This window comes from Ambystoma mexicanum, chromosome 13, assembly GCF_040938575.1.
Source record: "Ambystoma mexicanum isolate Mex_15411 chromosome 13, UKY_AmexF1_1, whole genome shotgun sequence".
Classification (NCBI taxonomy): domain Eukaryota; kingdom Metazoa; phylum Chordata; class Amphibia; order Caudata; family Ambystomatidae; genus Ambystoma; species Ambystoma mexicanum.
This window is the reverse complement of record NC_090938.1, coordinates 805,622,432-805,646,216: the sequence shown is the minus strand read 5'-3', so window position 1 is coordinate 805,646,216 and position 23,785 is coordinate 805,622,432. Positions and strand designations below refer to the sequence as shown.

Sequence of the window (23,785 nt, the reverse complement as noted above, 5' to 3'; positions counted from 1 at the left end):
TTGCTTCATGCGCTCTGAACTGCTCGATTCCTCTTCCCAGTAGCTCGCTCATTCTGGGAAAGGAAGTCCAGTTTTGAAAACTGACTTGGAAAACATGAATAAACATTCTCAGTAGTCTCAAATGGTGAATGAGTTCTGAATGAATTATAGGTGAAATTGGATAGAGGGAATTCCCTATTCTTCACGGGAGAAGGTGTGGACGCATAACAATAAGCCATGAGGTAATGGAATAGGGGGAAGGTTATTTGCAAGAGAAAATGGGGTATACAATTGTCTCATCCGATGAAGCCATGACATCTCATGAGATCCTCCCTCATATAGCCACCCCCAGGGTCACGATCAGGTAGGGGCTGCCATTCACTGGCCACATGGGGGGTCACCGCTGGGAAATTAATGATGACTCAATCGGATTAACAGGAGGTTGGAATTTCTTATGTACAGTACAATCAATTAGGATTTGATACACATACAGCGTAATTCTATGTCAAGACAAGAGGCGAGCATTAGGCTTTTCTTTCTTTATTCATGCATATCCAGCATTTTAAATCTCAAACATTTTAACACTAACTGTTATGGGCAATCTTCATTATCACACAAACTAGAGATGCATTAATTGGTACTCAACCAATATTTCACAAATGAAATTGCAAAACCTAGTCAAATGATAGATATGACTACAATCATGTGCTTGCATAAAAGAAATTAAAAATTTCCCCATTGCAAGTCCTTCTAATATTCATGTTGCCAAACGCCAACAAATGATCTACGAACATGAACCAGGTTTTCTTAAATGCTTTATGATGGATAACCTGGAGGTGGACATCTTCCGGCATGTGCAAGCTTCTTGTGGCCCTTCATTAATGCCCGCTTTCTAGATCACAAAACTTGCGATTTTGCATCTTCAGCCACAAAGACGGCACGAGAAGTATTTGGCTTAAAAAACGACATGGAGGTTAATGCCACACAAAGTACTTATTTGGCTGAAAAGTAGTCCAATGGTTTGATGTGCAATATCTAGTGAGCTTTATTTCTCTGCGTTTGCCCATGGGATTATGTATCAAATGTTGAAGAGACACCAAGTGACAGGATATATACAGTTAATTTTACTAGTCGAGCATAAAAATGCATGTGCCACCTCAATTCTTCCCCATGCGTGCAGAACTCACCGAGAGTCAAGTATCATTCGTCCATGGCTACGGCCGAGCACACATTTTGCGGCCCGATATTTCCCCACAGTCCCCTTGATATGATATATGATCATTTATTTATATAGCGCCTATACACAATGTGTTTCAAAGCGCTTCAAGGCAAGAGGGGGGAACAAGGGAAAATACAATGACATTCTTACAGGCCATGAACAGTAAGGATGTGAAATTAACTATCGTACTCGGCCTGACAACATTTCAGATAGTGCAAGAACTAAGACTAAGACATAGATAAGGAAGGGGACGGACAGTGGGAGGGAGGGGACAGTGGGAAGGAAATGCAAACAGACAGGCGGCTACCATACTAGGCCTGACGACATTTCAGATAGTGCTGGGGGGGGAGGAGACAGACAAGGTTGCATCATACTAGGTCCGGGGACAATTCTGATAGAGTAAGTGCATAGAAGAAAGTAAGGGGAGGAGAAAGGAAAAGGGAGAAGGGAAAGGAGGAGAGAACAGAGAGTTAGCAGTAAAAAGAGTGGAGAAGCAAGATGGGAGAGTGAATACAATTGCAGAAGTCAGTAGTAACGCATAATGTTGCAAGCCAGGATACAAGGTAAAGATGGGAATAGCATGATTCAGGGCCACTGAGTACAAGATGCAAAGGAAGTCCAGCATGAGAGTTGAGAAAGGGTGACGCACCGTGAATAAATGAAGTCCATAAAAGTCAAATCCTGCATTGGCCACAAGACGGTGAAACCAGAATTTACCATTACAGACTCCTGCAGAAGTAGGCTTGAGGGGAGTGAGGGGAGAGCAGGGTAGAAGAATCAAGCAAAGCAGGCAACACCTGTGTGCGAGAATGGTGGGGGCACAATGGAACATCACGGGGGGGACCTGAGGGGGTGGGGATGGCCTGTGGGGACAGAGGGAGTAACACGTTGGTGTATGCTTACCTGCTGTCTGAACAGGGGTCGGTACCTGGGTCCTCCTGGTTCAAACAGGAATTGCCCTTTTCTTAGTCTGCCCTTCGCTTCGGACGCCCTTAATCTAATAGTTAAGAGCAGGAAGGAAGAGGCAGGGCTAAGAAGGTGGGTGGTGCTTAGGCCAGGCGACCTAGATCTACTTGCACCTGCTCCCCCATCTGCTTGATGAATTTTAAAGATTATTTTACAGTGGTGGTGATCTGCATAGTCGGCTCCAACGATACGACGTCCTTTCATCGACACCCGTTTTCACAACTAGTGTTTCTCTGGAATATTTGCCAGAAAAAAATTCGACCATTTCTGGGCAGTGGGAAAGGGCATATAAAGGGAGTTTGGGGGGGGGGGGGATGGGGGTGACGGGGATAAAAAAAAAATAGGTAAATGACAGGGGGCCACGGGGTAACCATTTAAAAGAAATTTGAAAACGTTTTTTCGGCAAAAAATGCACGAAAAAAAAACCATAGTAAAAACGGTGTCAATGAAATTACATAGAACCGCTCCAATAACACGCGCCGTAGATCAAACTTGACTGAAATGCAGCATCCGTGAAAAATATTGCTTCGGTTAGATGCAAAAGGGCAATGAAAGCCAGTCTCGGCCTCATGGAACAGGTTATGTGCAAATTCATCACGAAACACGCAAAATTTACCAAGCAGCATGAAAGCAAAAAAAGCTCCTCAAAGTAACATTCAACAAATCGTTCCCCAACTAACAGTCGCGTCTACACAGAGCTTTCAACACAAAGCACCATTCCTGCATCATCTAGCAGCTGACCGACACCAGGGACACTCTACATAATTTTAAAGAGCTTTGGTAAAGCTCTTTCCATGGCTGGAAATTGGATGAGCAGGAGCTACAAGCAGCCCCTGGGTATCCAGCAGTACCAGTCACCTGGAGCATCCACTGGGGAACCAGGAGCTATTACATAGGGTTCTGCAAACCCAAATTCCACATAAAATGCAAACATATAATTATATCCATCATGTACCATTCCGTCATATACATGTATCCTAATGTTTATTTATAGATTGCCCCAAGTGCACAGACATATATTTGTGTTTGTTCAGCATCAGTTGGCCTGGGAAGTCAAAAGTAACTTCTGATAACTTTGTTTTAAGCTAACCAAGCTCTTTGAAGCTACAAGCAGGAGCTAAATGGCTCCTAGCAATAGGATGTCGCTGTATCTCAATGACGAGAGTTGTCAAGGCAAGTCTGGTGCAAGCACTCTTCAAAACATGTGCATTCTAATGTGTGCGGATGGATAGCCGTGCCTGCGACAGATGTCCAACGAAGTGCTGCGTTTATACGTACCTAGAGCTCTGATGGAGCATGTCTTTGATGTTGCGGTGTCATCCGAATGTTTGTAAGGGGAAAAAACCTGGCTACCTTCGTAGACTCTACTAGACAAGGCGATGCTCTACTAGACAAGGAGAGGCTTCCCTCTAGTCTTTTGAGCGAAGTAAATAGACTGGCTGTCCTAGTACATCTTCTAGGTGTGACAAGCAGGCTACTATAGGGTCTAGGAAACAGGATTTACTAAGCGCCATAGACAGGTTACCTTTTATAATCCTAGTAAACTCCCTGGTTTTTCTGCATGCTGGAACTATTTACAAAAGGCAAATGGCCTGTGTAAAACTCAGCTCAGCAACGGCAAGATGACCACTCTGGGGGCCTGCTCCTGTGCTGGGAGTGTCGAGTGACAGTTTCACTGCCTCAGTGGAGGATCAAGTGGGCGCCAGTCGGCAGAATGAAAAGGCAAAATGTTGGCATAAGAGGTCAATGCTGAGCGGGGGGGGGGGGGGGGGGGGCGGGCGTAGTCGACAGTGCAGAGTTCAGTACAATTCTGTAAAGACGAAAACAGTGGCGTGGGCAAGGGGAGGAAACAGAATCTGGAGTGAGGATTTGACTGGGTAGAGGTATGAGACCATTGAGCCAGGGGTTCATTTACGTCTAGGTGATATGTTAGGGAGAGGGGTAGGAAAGAGGGGTAGGAATAGGAATGGTGAAGTGAATGAAGCATAAATCAGAGGAGGAGTGGTAAATTGTGAGAGCAGGAGGAGACCAGGTATAAGCTAGAAAAAACTAGAACTTCCTTGTGTGTGGGTTGGAAGAGGGAGGAGTTGGATCAAGATAAGCTCAAATAAGGTGGAAGCAATAATCAGGAGGGGTTAACGGTGGCAATGCGGTGTCCTTGCAAGAGAAAAACTACTGCCATTGTTGATAAGAAAAGGGAATGGAGAAAGAATCCAAGTCACTGTTAAGGGCTGCAAGTGTGGCAGTGTTGTGGGAATAATCCAAGTTATTAGATAGTCGTCACAGAGTTTGGGGTGATGGAAATTCAAGCGATTAGTGAGAATTGAGGCTTTCTAGCAGAAAGATTGGGCTTTCTAGGGACCTAGTGCGAGGTCAGTGTGGTGGGGAGATGAGGGTTTAGAGGAAGGGAACAAACTAATATAAAGGTTGGATCAGATGGGATACGGGAGAAGAGTCGCCGGCCCCCCTCCTGCCTCCCTCGAGTTGGGCCAGAACTCTGGGCCAATAGATCACAGCAACTGGCAGTATGCTCGATCATAAAACCCATGAACCAAGCACAGGCATATACTACATCCCACAGAGATCAATATCTAGAACATGCCTGCATTCCAGGTAGTGTGTGCTGATACATGCCAACATGCCTAATCCCAATCCGCCAATCCGGAGATGCTACCTTTGCATTTTGGTACTTTTAGTCACAGATTTCCCAATTAAAAATCCGGGACTACAAGTCCCAGAATGCAAATTTAAACCCAGGACTGGACTACCATCTCCTGACTGAGATGGGGAATGTATCAGCTCAACACCAAACACAGGTCTACAAGAGCCTAGTCCCAGCACCCAGCAAGGCCTGCACTGAGTTACGTTGGCGGAGCTCCAATGTGGTACCATTACTAGAATAGCAAAGAGTGCTACAGGTAAGATGGATAACAGTGTTCAGTTATGAGCTGTACTCGCGAACCAATAAGCAAATGCTAGCGGGTGAAATCGGGTAGCGTGGGTCCCAGCACAGGAACAGCAGTGGGTGCGACAGGTCATGACTTTGGAATTGGCCCAGTACTGAACAGCAGGAGTGGGGTGTTGGAAGATTTGATGGAGGCGCACACAGAGCTAGGCTGGATTAGTAGGACAACTTCAAGGTGGAATGCAGATTATTGGAAGAGCAGCGTGTACATGTCGGGAACCACCCCATTTATACCATTGATGCAGACTTGAAGACAGCATGGACGGTTATATTTGCACGCTTAAATGTTGAAGGTACTTACATGGATTATTGGAGGTGTAACGGAGATCCATTTTGGACTAACGAGGAAATTGTTCAGCTCCTCAATTGCCTGATGGATGACAAGGAGTAATAGACTAGCTTTATCACAGTGCAAATTGGACAAGAATGTTACAGTATTTTGCCTTGATAAAGCCCGAGTATGAACGAAACTGATGGCCATACAGTCGGCAATATGTAGTTATACTAGTCACCATTTACTAACACACTCAGTTAAATACCTTAATTGTCATTGTGCAGATAATCTTTTTCAACTGTTTTGAAGTTAAATACATTTCACAACAATTACTTATTGACGTATATCGATTTTGTTCATTGGATGAGAGCTTGTCCAAGAGAGCGTACTTTTACGCCCCACAATGTCCTTGGGCGCACTAGAAGTTGAGGTACAGTGGTAGAGAAGTGTGTGGGTCCAACTTTGACAATAACGGGAGCGGAGGGGTGTTAAGTATACGACTGAGGTGAACTGGCAAATCAGGGGCGCTGCAGGCTAAGATTGACCTGCTCTGGCAGGGCACTGTGGGCATCAGTGTTCAAACAGAAGCTGGTGTTGGTGTCCGGCCATGGCAACACCATGTTATTTTATGATAGTTTATTTATATAGCGCCTATACACAATGTGTTTCAAAGCGCTTCAAGGCAAGGAAGGGAACAAGGGAAAATACAATGGCATTCTTACAGGCCATGAACAATGTAGCACTTGTTGTAGTGTGCACGTACGTCGGAAGGCATCTTGGGGCGAGGATGCAACTGAACGGAGATGCCAACCCAGGCTAGAATAAGAAGGTTTTGAGATGGTGGTGAAATTGAAGTTAGTTATTGGTGTCTCTCAAACTCACTGGGAGAGGATTCCACAGCTTACTTGCTGCCACTGAGAAAGCCTGACCGCCCACTCTACTCAGACGAAATTCTGGGACAACCACCAAACTATCAGAAGAGTAGAGAGCCCACACAGGGACATAGGGCAAAAATGTATCCTGAAGGAAGTTGGTGCTGAAGAGAATTCTTTTATCCACTGGAAGCCAGTGAAGGACTTCAGCGCTGGACTACTATGGCAGCCATGGGGAGTGGCCGCAGCTACCCAGGCCGCTAAATTCTGCACCAGTTGAAGACCGTGGATAAGGCCTTTAGGTTGGCCTAGGTACAAGGCATTACAATAACCACCACAGGCTGAAGGTAAGACCCTGGGGTGTATCCTCAAATGAAGTGGCCAGTTTTACACACCGCGCCAACCTGGGCGGCCGTAGAAAGAGAAGCAGATATGTAGACCCCCAGATTTTTCACAACCTCTCTGGGATGCGAGAATCAACAAACGCCAAAGGCCAAAAAGAAGAGGACCATGACTCTAGAAAAAGAAGGAGCGACCACCACCAGGAGCTCGGTCGTATCCGCATTAAGCAGAAGCCATGTGCGGCCCCTCCACTCCCTCACAGCCTGCAGGCAACCACAAAGACAGGACGACACTTCAGACCGGTCGAGATCTAGACGAACTAGGATCACGTGAGGTCCTAGGAGCGCTGGGAAAGCACTGTGTTGCAAGAATGAGGGTTTTCGCCAGACTGTGTTCCAGGGCAGAGGCCACCAAGGCGATTGCACAACGAGTCTGAAATGAACTTGTGTAACTGAGTCTGCATCTCGCAGCATTTCTTAACCTGAAAGCCGAAAACTTCAACTTCTGCTCCCCAGAAGCGGAAGCAGTCATCCCTCAGACCCAGCTGCATCCATGGCCACTGCCTCCACATGCCCATGTGCACAGCGCACAGACACACAGGAATTGAGATTGCTGGGAGCTATAGTTCGCCTGCTTTTTGCCTTGAAAACTTTGGTGGGGTTGAACCCAACAGCTAATTTAGACTTCGCAGGCCAGCTGGTCTCATACAAACATATGTGCCATTAACTGGGTGCAATTGGAAATGTGCAAAAAGGAACTGCTTTTAGCATTCAATCTTATTTTCATCCCTGGAAAAAGCTCGAGGAATAGGGTGCCTGGTAAAACAGTACTACTGAGGTCTATAGACATAGCTCGAATTCTACTGCCCCTGGAAAGCAGTACTACTGGAGGTCTACAGAAACTGCTCCAGGTCCACTGCCCCAGGAAAGCAGTACTACCGAGGTCCACTGTCCCCTGGAAAGCATTACTACTGGAGGTCTATAGAAACAGCTCCAGGTGCACTGCCCCTGGAAAGCAGTACTACCGAGGTCTACTGCCCCTGGAAAGCAGTACTAACGAGGTCTACTGTCCCCTGGAAAGCAGTACTACCAAGATCTACTGCCCCTGGAAAGCAGTACTACTGAGGTCTACTGTCCCCTGGAAAGCAGTACTACTGAGGTCTACTGTCCCCTGGAAAGCAGTACTACCGAGGTCTACTGCCCCTGGAAAGCAGTACTACTGAGGCCTACTGCCCCTGGAAAGCAGTACTAACGAGGTCTACTGTCCCCTGGAAAGCAGTACTACCGAGGTCTACTGTCCCCTGGAAAGCAGTACTACCGAGGTCTACTGTCCCCTGGAAAGCAGTACTACCGAGGTCTACTGTCCCCTGTAAAGCAGTACTAACGAGGTCTACTGCCCCTGGAAAGCAGTACTACTGAGGTTTACTGCCCCTGGAAAGCAGTACTACTGAGGCCTACTGCCCCTGGAAAGCAGTACTACCAAGGTCTACTGCCCCTGGAAAGCAGTACTACCGTGGTCTACTGTCCCCTGGAAAGCAGTACTACCGAGGTCTACTGCCCCTGGAAAGGAGTACTACTGGAGGTCTATAGAAACAGCTCCAGGTGCACTGCCCTTGGAAAGCAGTACTACTGAGGCCTCTTGCCCCTGGAAAGTAGTACTACTGAGGCCAACTGCCCCTGGAAAGCAGTACTACCGAGGTCTACTGCCCCTGGAAAGCAGTACTACTGAGGCCTACTGCCCCTGGAAAGCAGTACTACTGAGGCCTACTGCCCCTGGAAAGCAGTACTACTGAGGCCTACTGCCCCTGGAAAGCAGTACTAACAAGGTCTACTCCCCCTGGAAAGCAGTACTAACAAGGTCTACTCCCCCTGGAAAGCAGTACTACCGAGGTCTACTGTCCCCTGGAAAGCAGTACTACCGAGGTCTACTGTCCCCTGGAAAGCAGGACTACTGGAGGTCTATAGAAACAGCTCCAGGTGCACTGCCCTTGGAAAGCAGTACTACTGAGGCCTACTGCCCCTGGAAAGCAGTACTAACAAGGTCTACTGCCCCTGGAAAGCAGTATTACAGAGGTCGACTGCCCCTGGAAAGCAGTACTACCGAGGTCTATAGACACAGCTCCAGGTCTACTGCCCCTGGAAAGCAGTACTACCGAGATCTACTGCCCCTGGAAAGCAGTACTACCGAGATCTATCGACACAGCTCCAGGTCTACTGCCCCTGAAAAGCAGTACTACCGAGGTCTACTGCCCCTGGAAAGCAGCACTACCGAGGTCTATTGCTCCTGTATAGCAGTACTACTGAGGCCTCTAGGCACAGCTCGTGGTCTACTGCTCCTGTATAGCAGTATTAATGAGGCCTCTAGGCACAGCTCGAGAACTACTGATCCTGTATAGCAGTACTTCGGAGGCCTCTAGGCACAGCTCGAACTCTACTGCTCCTGTATAGCAGTACTAATGAGGCCTAGGCACAGCTCGAGGTCTACTGCTCCTGTGTGGCAGTACTAATGAGGCCTAGGCACAGCTCGAGGTCTACTGTTCCTGTATAGCAGTACTACTGAGGCCACTAGGCACAGCTCGAGGTCTACTGCTCCTGTGTGGCAGTACTAATGAGGCCTAGGCACAGCTCGAGGGCTACTGTTCCTGTATAGCAGTACTACTGAGGCCTCTAGGCACAGCTCGAGGTCTCCTGCTCCTGTGTGGCAGTACTAATGAGGCCTCTAGGCACAGCTCGAGGTCTACTGTTCCTGTATAGCAGTACTACTGAGGCCTCTAGGCACAGCTCGAGGTCTACTGCTCCTCTATAGCAGTACTACTGAGGCCTCTAGGCACAGCTCGAGGTCTACTGCTCCTGTGTGGCAGTACTACTGAGGCCTCTAGGCATCGCTCGAGGTCTACTGCTCCTGTGTGGCATACTATTGAGGCCTCTAGGCACAGCTCGAGGTCTCCTGCTCCTGTGTGGCAGTACTAATGAGGCCTCTAGGCACAGCTCGAGGTCTACTGTTCCTGTATAGCAGTACTACTGAGGCCTCTAGGCACAGCTCGAGGTCTACTGCTCCTGTGTGGCAGTACTACTGAGGCCTCTAGGCATCGCTTGAGGTCTACTGCTCCTGTGTGGCGTACTATTGAGGCCTCTAGGCACAGCTCGAGGTCTACTGCTCCTGTATGGCAGTACTATTGAGGCCTCTAGGCACAGCTCGAGGTCTACTGCTCCTGTATGGCAGTACTAATGAGGCATAGGCACAGCTCGAGGTCTACTGCTCCTGTATGGCAGTACTAATGAGGCCTCTAGGCACAGCCCGAGTTCTACTGCTCCTGAGGCCTCTAGGCACCGCTCGAGGTCAACTGCTCCTGTGTGGCAGTACTAATGAGGCCTAGGCACAGCTCGAGCTCTACTGCTCCTCAGGCCTCTAGGCACCGCTCGAGGTCTACTGCTCCTGTGTGGCAGTACTAATGAGGCCTAGGCACAGCTCGAGCTCTACTGCTCCTGTGTGGCAGTACTAATGAGGCCTAGGCACAGCTCGAGGTCTACTGCACCTGTGTGGCAGTACTAATGAGGCCTAGGCACAGCTCGAGCTCTACTGCTCCTGTGTGGCAGTACTAATGAGGCCTCTGGGCACAGCTCGAGGTCTACTGCTCCTGTGTGGCAGTACTACCGAGGCCTCTAGGCACAGCTCTAGGTCTACTGCTCCTGTGTGGCAGTACTACCGAGGCCTCTAGGCACCGCTCGAGGTCTACTGCTCCTGTGTGGCAGTACTACCGAGGCCTCTAGGCACCGCTCGAGGTCTACTACTCCTGTATAGCAGTACTACAGAGGTCTGTAGACAGAGCTTGAAGTACATTGGTGTTAGCAACCACCAACATATCACAAGCTTGACATACACTACCCGGTGCACCGTGGTATTCTCCATTCAAGACTCGCCAAGACGTACACTACCACATACGGTGTGGTATTCTCGACAGTCCACAGACACAGCACAATGTAGCATGGTGGGTTATTAACAGTCCAAAAACACAGCTAGGGGTGCAATGCATCATCAGTGCAAGAGACAGAGACAGACAGACGCAGGTAGGAGTGCTCACACACCCTCAGACATAGAAAGGCAAGCTTCACGCTCCTGCGTTACTGCACCCACAAATCAAGTTGAGCTTCACTCAATGTTACCAGTGCCTCAAATAACCAGGCGGGCCTCGGCATATCCACATACGGCGTGCAGACAGCATACGCCAAGTGCACAAGGCTGCATGCAGAACTTACTCCACGGCTGCCAAGGGCCCTGCACTCATGTCACCCAAGCACCTGCCACCTCCTCCAGCCAGCCCCCACAGGGTCCGAACAAGGCCCCTGGCAGGAATGCCAGGGTAGGGCTGGGCTCAAACAACCTGTTCGTCCTGCGGTTCCAAAGATCAACAAAGCTGGTCCAACGAGAAATGCAAAGAAGGGAAGCAGGAAATAGCCTACAGTCTGCAGCCACCTCACGTGGCAAGCACAGCACTGCACCCAAGCACGGATGCGGGGGTGGCTGGATGGTGGGGAGTATTCAATGTGTGTAACGCTGGAGTGCAGTTAGGGCTACCGGAAGGATCAAAGAATCTGAACGCCCTGGCGAATGTGCAGTGGGGATGGCATGGGGAGGGGGGGGGGGATTCTGCATTATCAAACGTTTCCATTTTCACACAAGCTTCTTTACATTATTATTATAAACTTTTCCCGTGTGAGAAATGGCTGCCCCCCACCCGCCTGATGGCAGTCCTTCACATGCACAGAGAGAGCCCCACTTCTTATTCACCAAGCGTTACAATTCACATGTTGTGGGCTGAATAATACAGGGTTTGAAATTGCTGCGAGCGATTCATCTCCCCTTCTACCCTGGGATAACCTTGACCGCTTGAAATAAACAGCTGCCAGGAGCTACATTTGACGCCCAGGTCCCACTGATGCCTTAACCCGTGGCTTGTCCAGGGAGTGGCCTGGGGGGCACGTGCTACCCCTGGAATCCGATTGGCCACCCAAGGTGCCATCCGATTATCCTAAACTATAATCATAGTGTGTGTGCGGGCCCGCGCTAGTACTTCATGCCACCCCTGCTGCATAGTCAGTCCCCCACTTGGGCCACCCCAATCAAAAGAGTTTGGACACGCCACTGCTAAAAACATGCATACATGAAATTAATTGGGTATTTGAGAATGTTAATAAACGAGATTTAGGGCAAATCTAGCAAACATTTAAACATAAACCGGCAAAAAGTGTACATTAGCATAGGAAAGTTAGATTTGCAGTGCGCAGGATACTGTTCCCCAGCTGTAGCACCCGCTTCCTGGGGGATGCCCGACACAGAGGAGCTGGTTTAAGCTCCAAATAGGTCTGCTATAAGGAAGGCATCGAACTCTGGGACAATCACTGCTGGAAATGGGTCAGACATACTGAAGGACAATTTGGTTCAAGTTAAATTAGCTCTCAAAGCCTGGTCTAGAGAGAAGGTGTTGGCTGCGGACACGTACATGGAGGTGAAGGAGAACTAGACACGCCCGGGGCCCATTAGTAGAAGGAACAAGCCTACAGGCAGGCGGCTATTCATTATAGCTCGACTACATTTACTCCTGCTTTTTAAAAGAACTCACAAAAATGCCTGCGTGGTTTGGGCCCACTTCCCCTGATCTGCCCACTGTAGCTTAGAGAGGATTGTGTGGTTAAAGCCACATTTCCTGGAGTCTCATACTAGATCCGGTATTGCAGTGGTCATTTATATAGTGCCTTTTACCATCATTATAGTCTCAATACGCTATTAGTGGAACGCCCTTGAAGAACTGAAGTACATAATGCTGGAGGTCATGGAGTAAGATTAGGATCCGTGTGTGCATTTGGCCAAAAAGGCTTAGCTGGGCTGGCCAGGCTCCGGCACAGAGCAACCCATGCTGTCAATCATGTGGATGGGTGCTAAGGGGAGTAGGGACTCGCCATGTGTTTGCGTGTCCAAATGTGTCATAGATCTTCGCTGCATTCCGATGTCAAAAGGTGTAGTCTGGTGTAACGAGGCAGAGAACTATGTGCACAGCATGACCACATTTTGTCATATTTCTTGCTGTATTCCAATGTGTGCGGGTAGCCATGCGGTACGTTATATGTACCTAGCATTAGCGATTTGTTGTTTGTGAGCTCACTCGGGTAATTGGCTTCTTCTGTTGATTCTTGCGGCTGCGATAAAACGGCAACAGTGGCAGTCTATGCTTCAACTATTGGCAACAAGAGGAGCACGGTTTGTACTTCCAGGTTCTTCTAGGCAGATAGCGTGGCGAGTCTACCCAGGTATTGAGCGCTTACTGAACCTTTTCAGTTGTTACCTTTACCATGGGCGTTCCATCCTATTGTTCACACATGCGCAATACTTTCCCACCCCCCTCTCCCGCATCCCTTCCAGAGCAATTCCGGGGATGGTTCTCGATTGCCCTCCTGGAGTATTACATGAGGGATCCCCACCTGGCCTACTGCTGCGAGACATGGCCATGGCACACGTCCTCTCATGACAATTCCCTGCAGTGCATCCCAATCTGTCCTATTGCGGTGGTGGCGATTCTATCAGAACCACAGAGTGCCATTTGCCTGTTTTTCCCGTACATGCTGGTTGCAGCAACTCATCAATCCTGTGACATTTTTATATATGAAGGGCTGCGATTCAGCAAGTGGTGCTTGCCGGATACCAGGGTCATGACTGGTGTACAATAGGGTGGGTGGTCTGGGCCGCTGCGAGAGCAGCCGACGCAGCCAAGCGCCGAGAGGTTGGGGTCGCTGCAAATGTAGCCGGTGCCGCATGGTGCAGAGTGTTTCTAAGTTCGGATCAGGGCTCCAGGATAATGCAGCAAATAGCTAGGGTTTCAGGACTACAGCAGATGTTCAGAGAAAGGAGTGTTCCAGATGTTCAAGGCATAAATTAGTGTTTCAAAATTGATTAGTCAAAATTGCTAAATAATTTTATTTTGATTAGCAATCCAACATATATGAGTAGCAAATGTGCCCATCCCCTTTTCCATCATGGCTCGCACAATACATGTGACCCCTGTGCACCAATATAGGGCCTGGGACACTTGCCTCGACGCTAGAGCTATGATGAATGAATAACTTAGTAGGACATCATAGGAACACTGCTGCCCTAGCAAGAAGGGCTTCCCACTAGGGCCTTGCAAATATGTAACACCCTCTAATATTGACCAAGCATTTAAATTGAACACTCCTTATTAAAGGATAGCCCACTAGTGTGACAACTTTTTCTGATGAGTGTGCTCTTCACATTAGCAGCAGGATTGTGTCAAGCATTGACTACACGAAGGTGACCTTATCCTACAGTACTTTTTTGCATTCTATACCATTTACAAAACTTTATTTGCATCCTGGAACTTATAGTTTTTCATTCAAAAAATGGAATAAGAAAGTGGCCCACACTTTCGCTTTAACTTTTTCTAGTGAATTTACATTGTCTGATTGGTTTTTGATTTTTTGTATTTGTCAAGTCATCACTACAAAACGATTCTTGAAAACCAAACACCTATTTCTAACTAGAGCGGGGACGATATGTGGTTCTGCCTAGGTTGCACATTGGTCTTCAATCCTGGCTTCACAAATTAACTAAATTGTGTGATCCTGGGCAAATTGTTTTTTTATGGCACTGTGCATTTCCTGCCGAAATGAAAAATCCCCACATCCCTTCAGTTGTCATTTGTACACTATACAAAAAAGCCTCACTCAAGGTACTGCTTCACTTCCAATAATGACAGTGAAATTTGATATATTGCACAAAAGAGTTGTTTGCCTCTTGTTTTAATTATAGCAACTTCCATGATCCCCTTGAGTGTCAAATACTACCTGTGATGTCACTGTCTTTGCCACTTCCTGTGATGTGAAAACCTATGCAATTTAGGGGAGTCTACATGTGTGTTGTCGCACAGTGCCATGCAAGTCATAAACCTGGAGGACAAACGTATACATGCCAATTGCATATTGCGTTCCCCCAGAAAGCATTGCCATACATTAAAAGAAGACTATCATGTGCTCTGCACGTTTGCCCCTGACTGTGATATTAGGGAATTATTTATTTTGATGTATTCATTAACTTGACATGTGCAACCATTGCAGCATCACCTACCCCGAGCAGTGCAGACGTTCACATGACTAAGTTCCTCAGCTTTCTGCATGCACCACAACTTTGCACACACAAATACTCACACAGACACACACACACAGAGACACACAAAATAGGCTCTCATGTGTGCATGTAAAATGCTATCACTTCCAAACACGCTGCAGTCGGAACGGCATTCAGTGCTCAGGAAACGTAGGCAAAGGAGAGATGTAGATAGGGGCAAATTAGAAGACATTTGATTTAGGAAACCGTGTGAAATAGGAATAGATTAAAGAAGTGGAAGTTAAAAGGGTTGTAGAAAGAAGGGGACGTTAAAAGGGTTATAGGGAGGGAAAAAAGAGAAAAGCAAACACGGGGTAGAAAAGCAAGAAAGTGTGTCAATGGAACAAACGTTTGATTAAAGGGAAAAATGCAAGGAACAGAGCAGAGAGAAAAGACAGTTAAAAGAAGGGCCTATTCATTTAGTCCTATCCTCCAAGCAGCCCTCTCAATATTGATTTAGGGCTAATTTTGCTTACAAGGAAGGACCTAGAAACACCGACAGGCTCCCAAACTCTTATCTCCAGTTTCCACCTGTCAGCGTTTGGGTTCGCCAGCAGCCCGACGCTCCGCTTTTCCATGTGCTGACCTGGAGCTTGGTGACTGAAATAACAAAACGCACTAATCTTCTCTGAAATCATGTCGCAGTTAGTGCAACATGATTTGCAAAATGAAAAGCAATTAGTATTATTGCATCGTGAATTGCGATGCGATACTGCTTATTTTGTGCCTTGGATGTTAATGTTAAAAGTAATTGTACCGTGCACAGTCACCACCAGAGTGCTCCCCAAGTGCTCTGGCGGATCTGAAAGAGGAGGGGTGGGGGTTAGTAAGGGTGTAGTGGGAATAGGAGAGCGGGAGCTGTGATGTGCTGTTGGCAGCTTCAGTTCGGTTTTCACCGTTAGCTGAGGTGGCATGCGGTTATCGGGTTGGTGAGAGTTTCCATGTGCTGTTGATACAGGTAATGTGCTGTCTGTGGTTGCAGTGTGGTGAAGTACATGTGGATTGCTGTGCGGACAAGTAGTTGTGTGAGAAGTGTATGGGGAAAGTTGAGGTTTTCTAGTTAGGGTTAGTGGGTTTTTCTTACCATTAGTCTGTCTTTTTTGCTCCACATCTATGGTTAGCCTGCTAGTTTGGTATTGTAGTTTGTCTAGTTGGCAGGTATGATTGGGATGGCAGTTTTCGTCTGTGCTATTTTAGTGGTTGGTGTACCTGGTTGAAGCAGGTGTGTTCGCCCACCCTGGTTGGTGATGTTTAGTTTAGAGAATTCTGGTCCCATTCTGCTCATGCCCGTGTTGATGGTCCTTACCTGCCTAGGTTTCCTCTGTGGCCTAGCAGTATGTGGGCGTGGCGTCCTCCCGCAGCTTTCCTGGTCCCTCCTTGCCCATTACCAAGTGGGACCCTAACCTACCCAGGTTTCCTCTTTGGTATAGCAGGATGCGGTAATGGCATCCCCCCACCCTCCGGTTAGGGAAGGTAAGTTGAGAAGTTAGGGAGGATGGGTTCCCTCTCTGGGATTTGTTTCCTGCTGCGTATTATGCTTCCTAGTGCTTTCCATCTGGTGCAAAGAGCCAGAGTAGTTTTCTGAATTGAAGATGATCCCTTGTGTGACGTATGTTTTTTGGTAGCTCATTCCAGGTTATTGGTGCCAGGTGAGAAAGATGATCCTGCACATTTTCTTTTGTTGTATGGTTTTGGTTCTAGGCGAATGTCGTTGCTTGACCCGAGTGGTCTTGTCGGAGGGTAGACAGTTATTTCCTCATTTAGGAACTCGGGTCCCTGGGCGTGGATTGTTCTGTGCACTATGGACATCGTTTGAACTTTATTTGCTGTTTTATTGGTAGCCAGTGTTGCATTTTCAACACTGGGGTAATGCGTTCTCTTCGTGGTAGTTTGAGCAGGAGTCTGAAGCAGTGTTTTGGATGCGCTGGAGTTTTAACAGTCGTTCTGTAATTCCTAGGTATAGGATGTTGGCGCCGGACACCTTCACAGAAGCAATCACCAACCTAGCCATCGAACAAACACCGGATAGTCCTCAGTGATTTCAACATCTGGTTTGACTAAGAAACCACAGTCGCACAAAAATCACTAGCTGAACAATTGAAGACAATTAAACTACATCAACTAGTCAAAGGAGCAAATCATGTGGCGGGACAAACACTAGACAAGGTTTTTTATCACCACAGCGCCGCCAATTCAGATCCTCTGGAACGACCACCTCATCATCCCCTTCGTGATCACGCTGGCTACACCAACAACCAAACAACCCGGGCAATCTGCCAACTATCATGAAAAGAAACTGGAGGACCATCAAAAATGGCAACCTAATTGAACTACTGGAAATCAACGAACCACCAGCAACAATAATAGATGAAGCTGACCTTGACAGAAAAACAGAACTACTCCACAAATGGATCACCTGAACAGTAGACGAGATCTCCATGGAAAACCCTTTTACTCCATAACTCAAAAGTGGCGACAGAAAAATGGTTTACCCTGCTACTCTGTGCCATGAAAAGAAAAAAAAGAAAATAAATAAAATGGGAAAATTGAACTTGAATGGAGGAATAAAAAAGACAGAGCCAAGAAATGTCCGTTCCAAAAACAAATCCACTCATATAAAAAGGAAATCCAAAAGGCCAAAAAGCCCCAACACCCAAAAAAACAGTTTAAAATCATAAACTAAATCAGAAACCCCCCTGGCTGCAACAACACACCCAATGCTGAAACTATGCAACAACCTCACAGACCAGTTCAAAAACAAAATCGTCACCATCCAACATACCATACAAAGCAGACCAAGCAACATCAACATGCAACCCACCCATCCATCCGAGAATCTCCAAAACAAACTCTGAAGCTTCCCCCAAATATCAGCGGAGGCACTTGTCAAGCTGGTAGATGATGGCAACAAAGCAGGCTCCCACCCATGTCTTGGATGCCTAGGGTGAGGAGCCGGTTCCGGAGTAATGTGTGGTCGATGGCATCAAAGGCCACATATAGATCCAGGATGCAGAGTGCAGCACACCCATCTGAATCAGCAGTTCTTTTTAGGTCGCCCCAGATACAGATCAGCGAGGATTTCCCTCCACAGAGGGGTCAGAACCCCGATTTGGTTGGGTCAAGGAGTCTATCAGCATCTGTGAAGAGGCCAAGTTGCTTTCATGCCACGTGGTCAATTGGTATAGCAATGAAGCAACTATTGGAGATCGGGCAGTAGCTGGACGGGGAGAGTGGGTTAAGGCTGAGTTTTTTGGAGTAGCGGTTTGCCACGAGAGGTTTTGAAAACCTCTGGGAAGGTACCAGATGTGAGGGATTTATTTATGATGGCACGAGCTACGCTGCCAGCACAGGAGGAGAATCTTTTTAGAAGGGGTGGTGGGCAAGGATCTAAAAGCGAGCCCAAGGGTTGGCTAAGTGCGAGTAGGTTGCAGAAATCAGGCTGCGAAAGAGGTGTGAATGAAAAGAGTTGGTCGAGGAAATGTTCGGGTTTGAGAGGGGGGCCGGATGTAGATAGGGGGATCCAAACTAGTTTTGTGGTTATGGTACGATGTCTTTCAAGTGCAACGTTATTAAAGTGGTTGGAAAGTTGATCGCAGAGAGCTTGCGAGTTAGGGGAGCGGGGTTTAGACAGCTGGCGGAATGGAATTTCCCCTAGGATTTTGTGGAGTTTCCTGCATGGATTTTTTGAGTATTAGATTCTGTTCCCACTGTTTTTTTTTGCTTTGAGTTTGTACATATGTGCCCTGTTCAGTCATGCAAGAGCAGTTTTGTTTTGTGGGGTAGAGTAAGTCCTCCAGGTACGCTCTAAGCGATGCTTGAGGGGTTTGCGAGCTGTAAGAAAGCCATGGCCTTCCTAATAAACTGTGTGGAGCCTCAGTTCTTGTGCACTCTCATGAGGTTTAGACACACGCCCACAAGTAAAAACATGTAAGATACATACTCTGGTAATATTCCCAAGTTACTAAGAGTGGTTTTTGCTAAACTGGCAAAATAAACATTAGTATACATGTTTTTAGTGAAAAATTGCTCTGGGGACAGTTTAAATGTTGATTTTAATTGTATTTGCATCAATTAGTGTTTGTTGTTTGAAATGAACTGACTTGAGTGCATTGACTTTGTTATGCATTTAATTTTTAAAAGGTAATGAAGTAATCCAAAATAAAATTTTAAATAAGAACCTAATATTCAAACCCTATAATATCATCCTACTCTAAGACACACCACTTAAGGAGGTCTCTCAGTCAAAAAGTATGAAGAATGCCCGTGACCTGACACTCTAAAATGTAGCTAGAATGTAGGCAGGGAAAATGTATGTACCCACAGCTGGTGAGCGCCTAGCTTCTGTGGAGAAGGGCCTCCAATGGAAGGTGTAAGGGGACTGCATGGAATGCTATCCCAAAGCCGTTGAGCGCCTAGCTTCTGGGGTGATGTGTCAGGAATCTGAGGAAAGCTTCAGGTCGGCGCTTCTTGCTTTGCAAAAGGCGATAAACTACATTTCCCATGAGGCGTTGGGAAAGGTGTAGTTCTCCTATCGCGCGCTACAACAGCTGTTCATTAGCAGCAACTGTTAAAACTCGCCGCCGCCGTGCCTCGGTGCAGGCAATTAATGATTATCAGCACGGGCAGCGGCAGCTTAGGAGCAGGCATGCAGAAATTCTCAGACGCCGAAGGACTCTTGGAGCTTCCCCGGGCCGCGACGGTGACGAACAGCTGAATAACCACGGGCCGCGGCGGTGAAGCGGGCTCCCATAAGCTTCGGGCACCGCTCTTCAGGGTCCGGATGTCCTTGTGAGGCATCCGGACCATCAGTTAAGTGTTTTTGACCCCAGTGTTCATATTCTGGAGTTGCTATATGCTCACTTGTTTATTAATTGACTACTTCAACGCGGTAGTGGGTGTGTGAGGTAACACGCCCTAAGATACATGCCATGCATTAGACACGCCATGTGGAGAAAACATGCTATAAAGCCCTGTATGGATAAAACTGGGCACTGGGAAAGATATAGAGACTATTTAAAGAACACGCATGGGTCCACACAGTACAAGGGCATGTTCGTGTGTGTCTTTTTTCCTAAATCATTGTTTGTGGCTTCATTGTGCCGACGGGCCATGTGTCTCGTGTCTTCATAAAAAGGGACACCCTTTTGTTTGTGCCATTTAGCTTGTAAGCCAATCTATGTATGTTCAAGGAATGCCTGTCCAAGTCCTACGTTATGTTCAAGCCCTATGTTATGTTCAAAGTCCATGTTCTAGGTTATCCGCTTATGCTCTGTGAGGTGCAAAGTGGAGTTTAAAGAGCTCCCTTGATTCGTATGTAACAAGGTCATTACAAGTATCGGAGGTCAGGTTAGGTGTTCAGGAAATAGAGGTACAGGTTCAGGAATATCGCTGTATTGTATGTATAAGCTTGTGTATGTTCCCCCTCCTTCCCTTTGTCACTCCATCCCCTTTTCCCCAACTCCATCTTCCCCCCATTAGCTGCCACATGGCTTCCTGTGATATCAGTCTTCAGGCGCCCGTGCCAACCACGGTGGGAGAGGTCAATCTATTTGGCTTCTGTGGTTCGGAAGAGGGGATTGAGACCCCTATTCCCTTATAAGTTTGACATGATGGGTGTCGATTGGAAGGAGTCAGGGGACTGTATGGAATGCTACAAAGCATAAAATAAGCAATGTCGCATACCTTGTAGGTTTGCCAATTCTGTAGCAAAGGTAGCTATTTAAATTACCTTGTTCAGTAAAAGCACAGCTCTGCCTGCATTTCTCTCTTACCCTCAGGGATCTCATCCTCTTTTCTCCGTTTACTGCATGTTTAAAGGGGATTGCATGTTCAAAGGGGATAATGGAGAGAGAGAGTGCAGCAGTAATCGTCTCCTTCACTCAAAGTGCCAAAAACCTGTATGGCAGTGCTAGCCAAGAAAGGTTCTTTCTTTTTCAAATAACTGCAAACCATACGTAATTGGGATGACACTTATTAAGATAACTATATCCTGTGTGGCAAAGACCAGTAGGTTTTAACATTGTTTTTTAAAAGTTAAAGACAGTGTTGCTATTCCATTCCTAAACAAATTAAACAATGCATAATCAGAGTATTGCTACAGTAAAACACTGCATTGTTTCCAAGTGTTTCAGTTAAGTTTAGATTAGTGTATCTGAATCTCAGTGACAAATACATTTCATTTTGTTGGGGAAGGTGTGTCATAATGACAAGTGAATACTTTTGAAAATGTACGTGATCACACGGTCAAAATGCTTTTGATGGCCACCTAGTTTTGTGAGCGGCTAGTTGCATACATCAGTTGAACAGGTGCTCAACCAGTGAGCTGATCCCAAACTCGTCATTCTATCTTTTCACCACGTTGCTCTATACTAGCTACTCTGAAAGTGAGATGGCCGCAAACGGCAATATTTAACCTAGTTGGCCATGTGCTCTGCCTACTATTCCATGCACTCTGCTTAGTCTCTTCCTTTCCTTCCTCTTACTTAATGAATACAGAAAGCTAATTAGATGTTTTATCAAAGTAGTGCTCAAAGGTTGCATCCAGTATGTACATATATAGATGTGCTGCTATACCAAACACTGTTAGTGAACCCCCAGAGCTTGCTTTGCTCTACGATTAGGATTGCTTTATATATAAGCACCTGCGGAAGAGAGCTGGTCAATCCGGAGGACGGAAACGCAAGAGGAATCTGCAAGTAGCTGGCCTCATTACTTACCAACCAGCTGCGCCTCAGCCAGGCCTTTGACCCGGTCCTTGGAGACCAAGCCCCAGGCAAAGTCTCAACTGTAGTGCCACACCTCGACACCCCTCTTCCCACTCAATGCACACCACCTGGCCCAACTGCAGGACCTTGAAATAGTTATTTCCAATCACCGTCATATGCTTAGTTCCCTTTTAAAGGAAAGCAAAAATTGCACAGGGGTTCCCTTAGAACACCCCAGATGACAGCACTGAGCACTAAAAGTGATAAATACCACTTCCATGGGTACTGTAAGGAGCTCATGGTGGAAACAGTAAAGACAGATACAAGTAATCACAGTTCAAGGGTGTTTATTAAACTGTATAAGTGGGTTGGAAAAACGCCTAACCTAAACCTAAATCTAAGATGGGTGCGAGCTACGACCATCGAATAATAAGGCAGTCTTAGTGGCCTCTTGTCAAATAAAAGGGCCTATACTAAGAAAACCCTATTGCCAATCCTTACGCTAAATACAAACAAAGTGTGGGATAGGGTTCACAGGAAAGAAAGAGGTGTTCACAAATAATAAGGCAGAATGCGGTAGTCGGGTCTCCCTTCCCTATGTTTTGAGCACGGTACAAGGAAAGACTCTGGAGCACAGCCCATGCTCTATCTTTCCCAGCACAAGCTAACAGTTCCGCTCTCAGCTTATCAGGGCCTTCGGTGGTTAAGTCTCCCTTCTACAAAAAAGTCTCTTGCCTCCGAGAACCTGATGTCTTCAACAAAATAAACAAAAGTTCCTTTCAGCTTGCACTTTGGGTGATGCCTTTTCACCCTTGGATGCCCCTAGTTGGGGCTCAGATCCCTCTCCATTGTTAGCCTCCCTCCACTGGGTTCACTATGGCTTTCAACACAATCTTCATCTGTAACTCTGATAAATCTTAATGTCTTTTTTAACAGTTCGCTGTGGACATCCCGGGTTCACGCTGGTCAACACACTGGGACTTCAGACTTCTCCCCCTCCCCCGTTTAATCGGCATCCCTCGGCCTGGTTCACTCTTGCCAACTTTACCATGCGGGATTCGCTTCCCTTAGTTTCACAATCATCTGTCAGTGAAAGGCTTTCTACTGTACAGAGGATTTTACTGGACCCCTGCATGACCACTTTGACCCAGTTTCGCCTTTCTCCCAAGGCCTTCTGGTTACGGTGTTCAATTACCAGGTTACTCACTTAAGTGACCACCTTACTCCTAGTCCATAGTCCCCTTTCCTCCATACTTGTGGGACATCTCTCCGTCCTGTGGGACGGGACCGGAGCACTTTGTAAAAAGCACCCAAATTTTACCAAAAATGTGTCCTTCCTCCCTTTCCTGCGCGGGGCCCGGCACGCGGCCGTAACTCTGCCCACCTTGGCTCCGCCCCGCGCATCGCCCTTCAATCCTTTTCTTTGCCAGGTCAGAGACCCATTACCAATACAGAGGAACCTTATTAGAGGGGACGGCGGGCGGGCGTATGGAGGAAAGGGGACTATGGACTGGGAGGAAGGTGGTCACTACGGTGAGTAACCTGGTAATACTCCTACGTCCCGTCCCCTTTCCTCCATACTTGTGGAAGATTCCCAAGCACTCCTTACAGGAACTACGGGTGGATGGAAATACCCCTTACTGAAAAAGGTTCTTCAGCACAGCCTGACCAAACTGCGCATCAGCTCTAGAGCTCATATCGAGGCAGTAATGCTTACAGAAAGCAGATGGAGAGGCCCAAGTAGCTGCCCTAGCGATGGACTCCCAGGGAACATACTTCTGAAAAGCAACCGCAGCTGCCTTGCCCCACACCATGTGTGCATGAATACCTTTAAGAGGTTTCAGCTTTTGGACAGTGAAAGACTCAGTGATGCAGGCGGCAATCCACCTAGAAATAGTTGCCTTAGACGCCCGTTTGCCTTGAGGGTTGCCGAAAGTCACAAAAAGTTAAGAACTTCTAAGCTTAGAAGTCCTATCCAGGTAGAACTTAAGAGCTCTTTGGACATCAAGACAGTGTAGAACCTGCTCTGCCTCAGAGGCGGGGTTCGGAAAAAAGACCGGTAGGGAGATTGATTGATTCAAATGGAATTCGGTCACTATCTTCGGCAGAAAAGTCGGATTAGTTTGAAGGACTACCTTGTCCTTGTGAAAGACCAAGAAAGGATGCTCCACCGACAATGCCTGGAGCTCACTCACTCTCCTTGCCGATGTGACGGCGACCAAAAAGGAAACTTTCCAAGACAAGTACTTGAGGTCCACAGTAGCCATCGGCTCAAAGGTTTTATGGCAT

The 23,785-nt window shown here is 47.2% G+C and overlaps 1 protein-coding gene across 4 annotated transcripts in view; it reads right to left on the bottom strand.

Moving 5' to 3' along the window:
• The window catches only part of RXRB (retinoid X receptor beta), a 243,543-nt gene that overhangs the window by 190,695 nt on the left and 29,063 nt on the right, over positions 1 to 23,785 (bottom strand). For 2 of the 4 annotated variants that reach the window (XM_069635246.1, XM_069635248.1), the window contains exon 2: positions 5,431 to 5,499. The exons of the other annotated variants lie outside the window; for them this stretch is intronic. In XM_069635246.1, coding sequence (XP_069491347.1) covers positions 5,431 to 5,461 — 31 coding nt within the window. In that variant the 5' untranslated portion in view covers positions 5,462 to 5,499. The remainder of the gene's footprint in view (positions 1 to 5,430; positions 5,500 to 23,785) is intronic. 4 annotated transcript variants of the gene reach the window in all.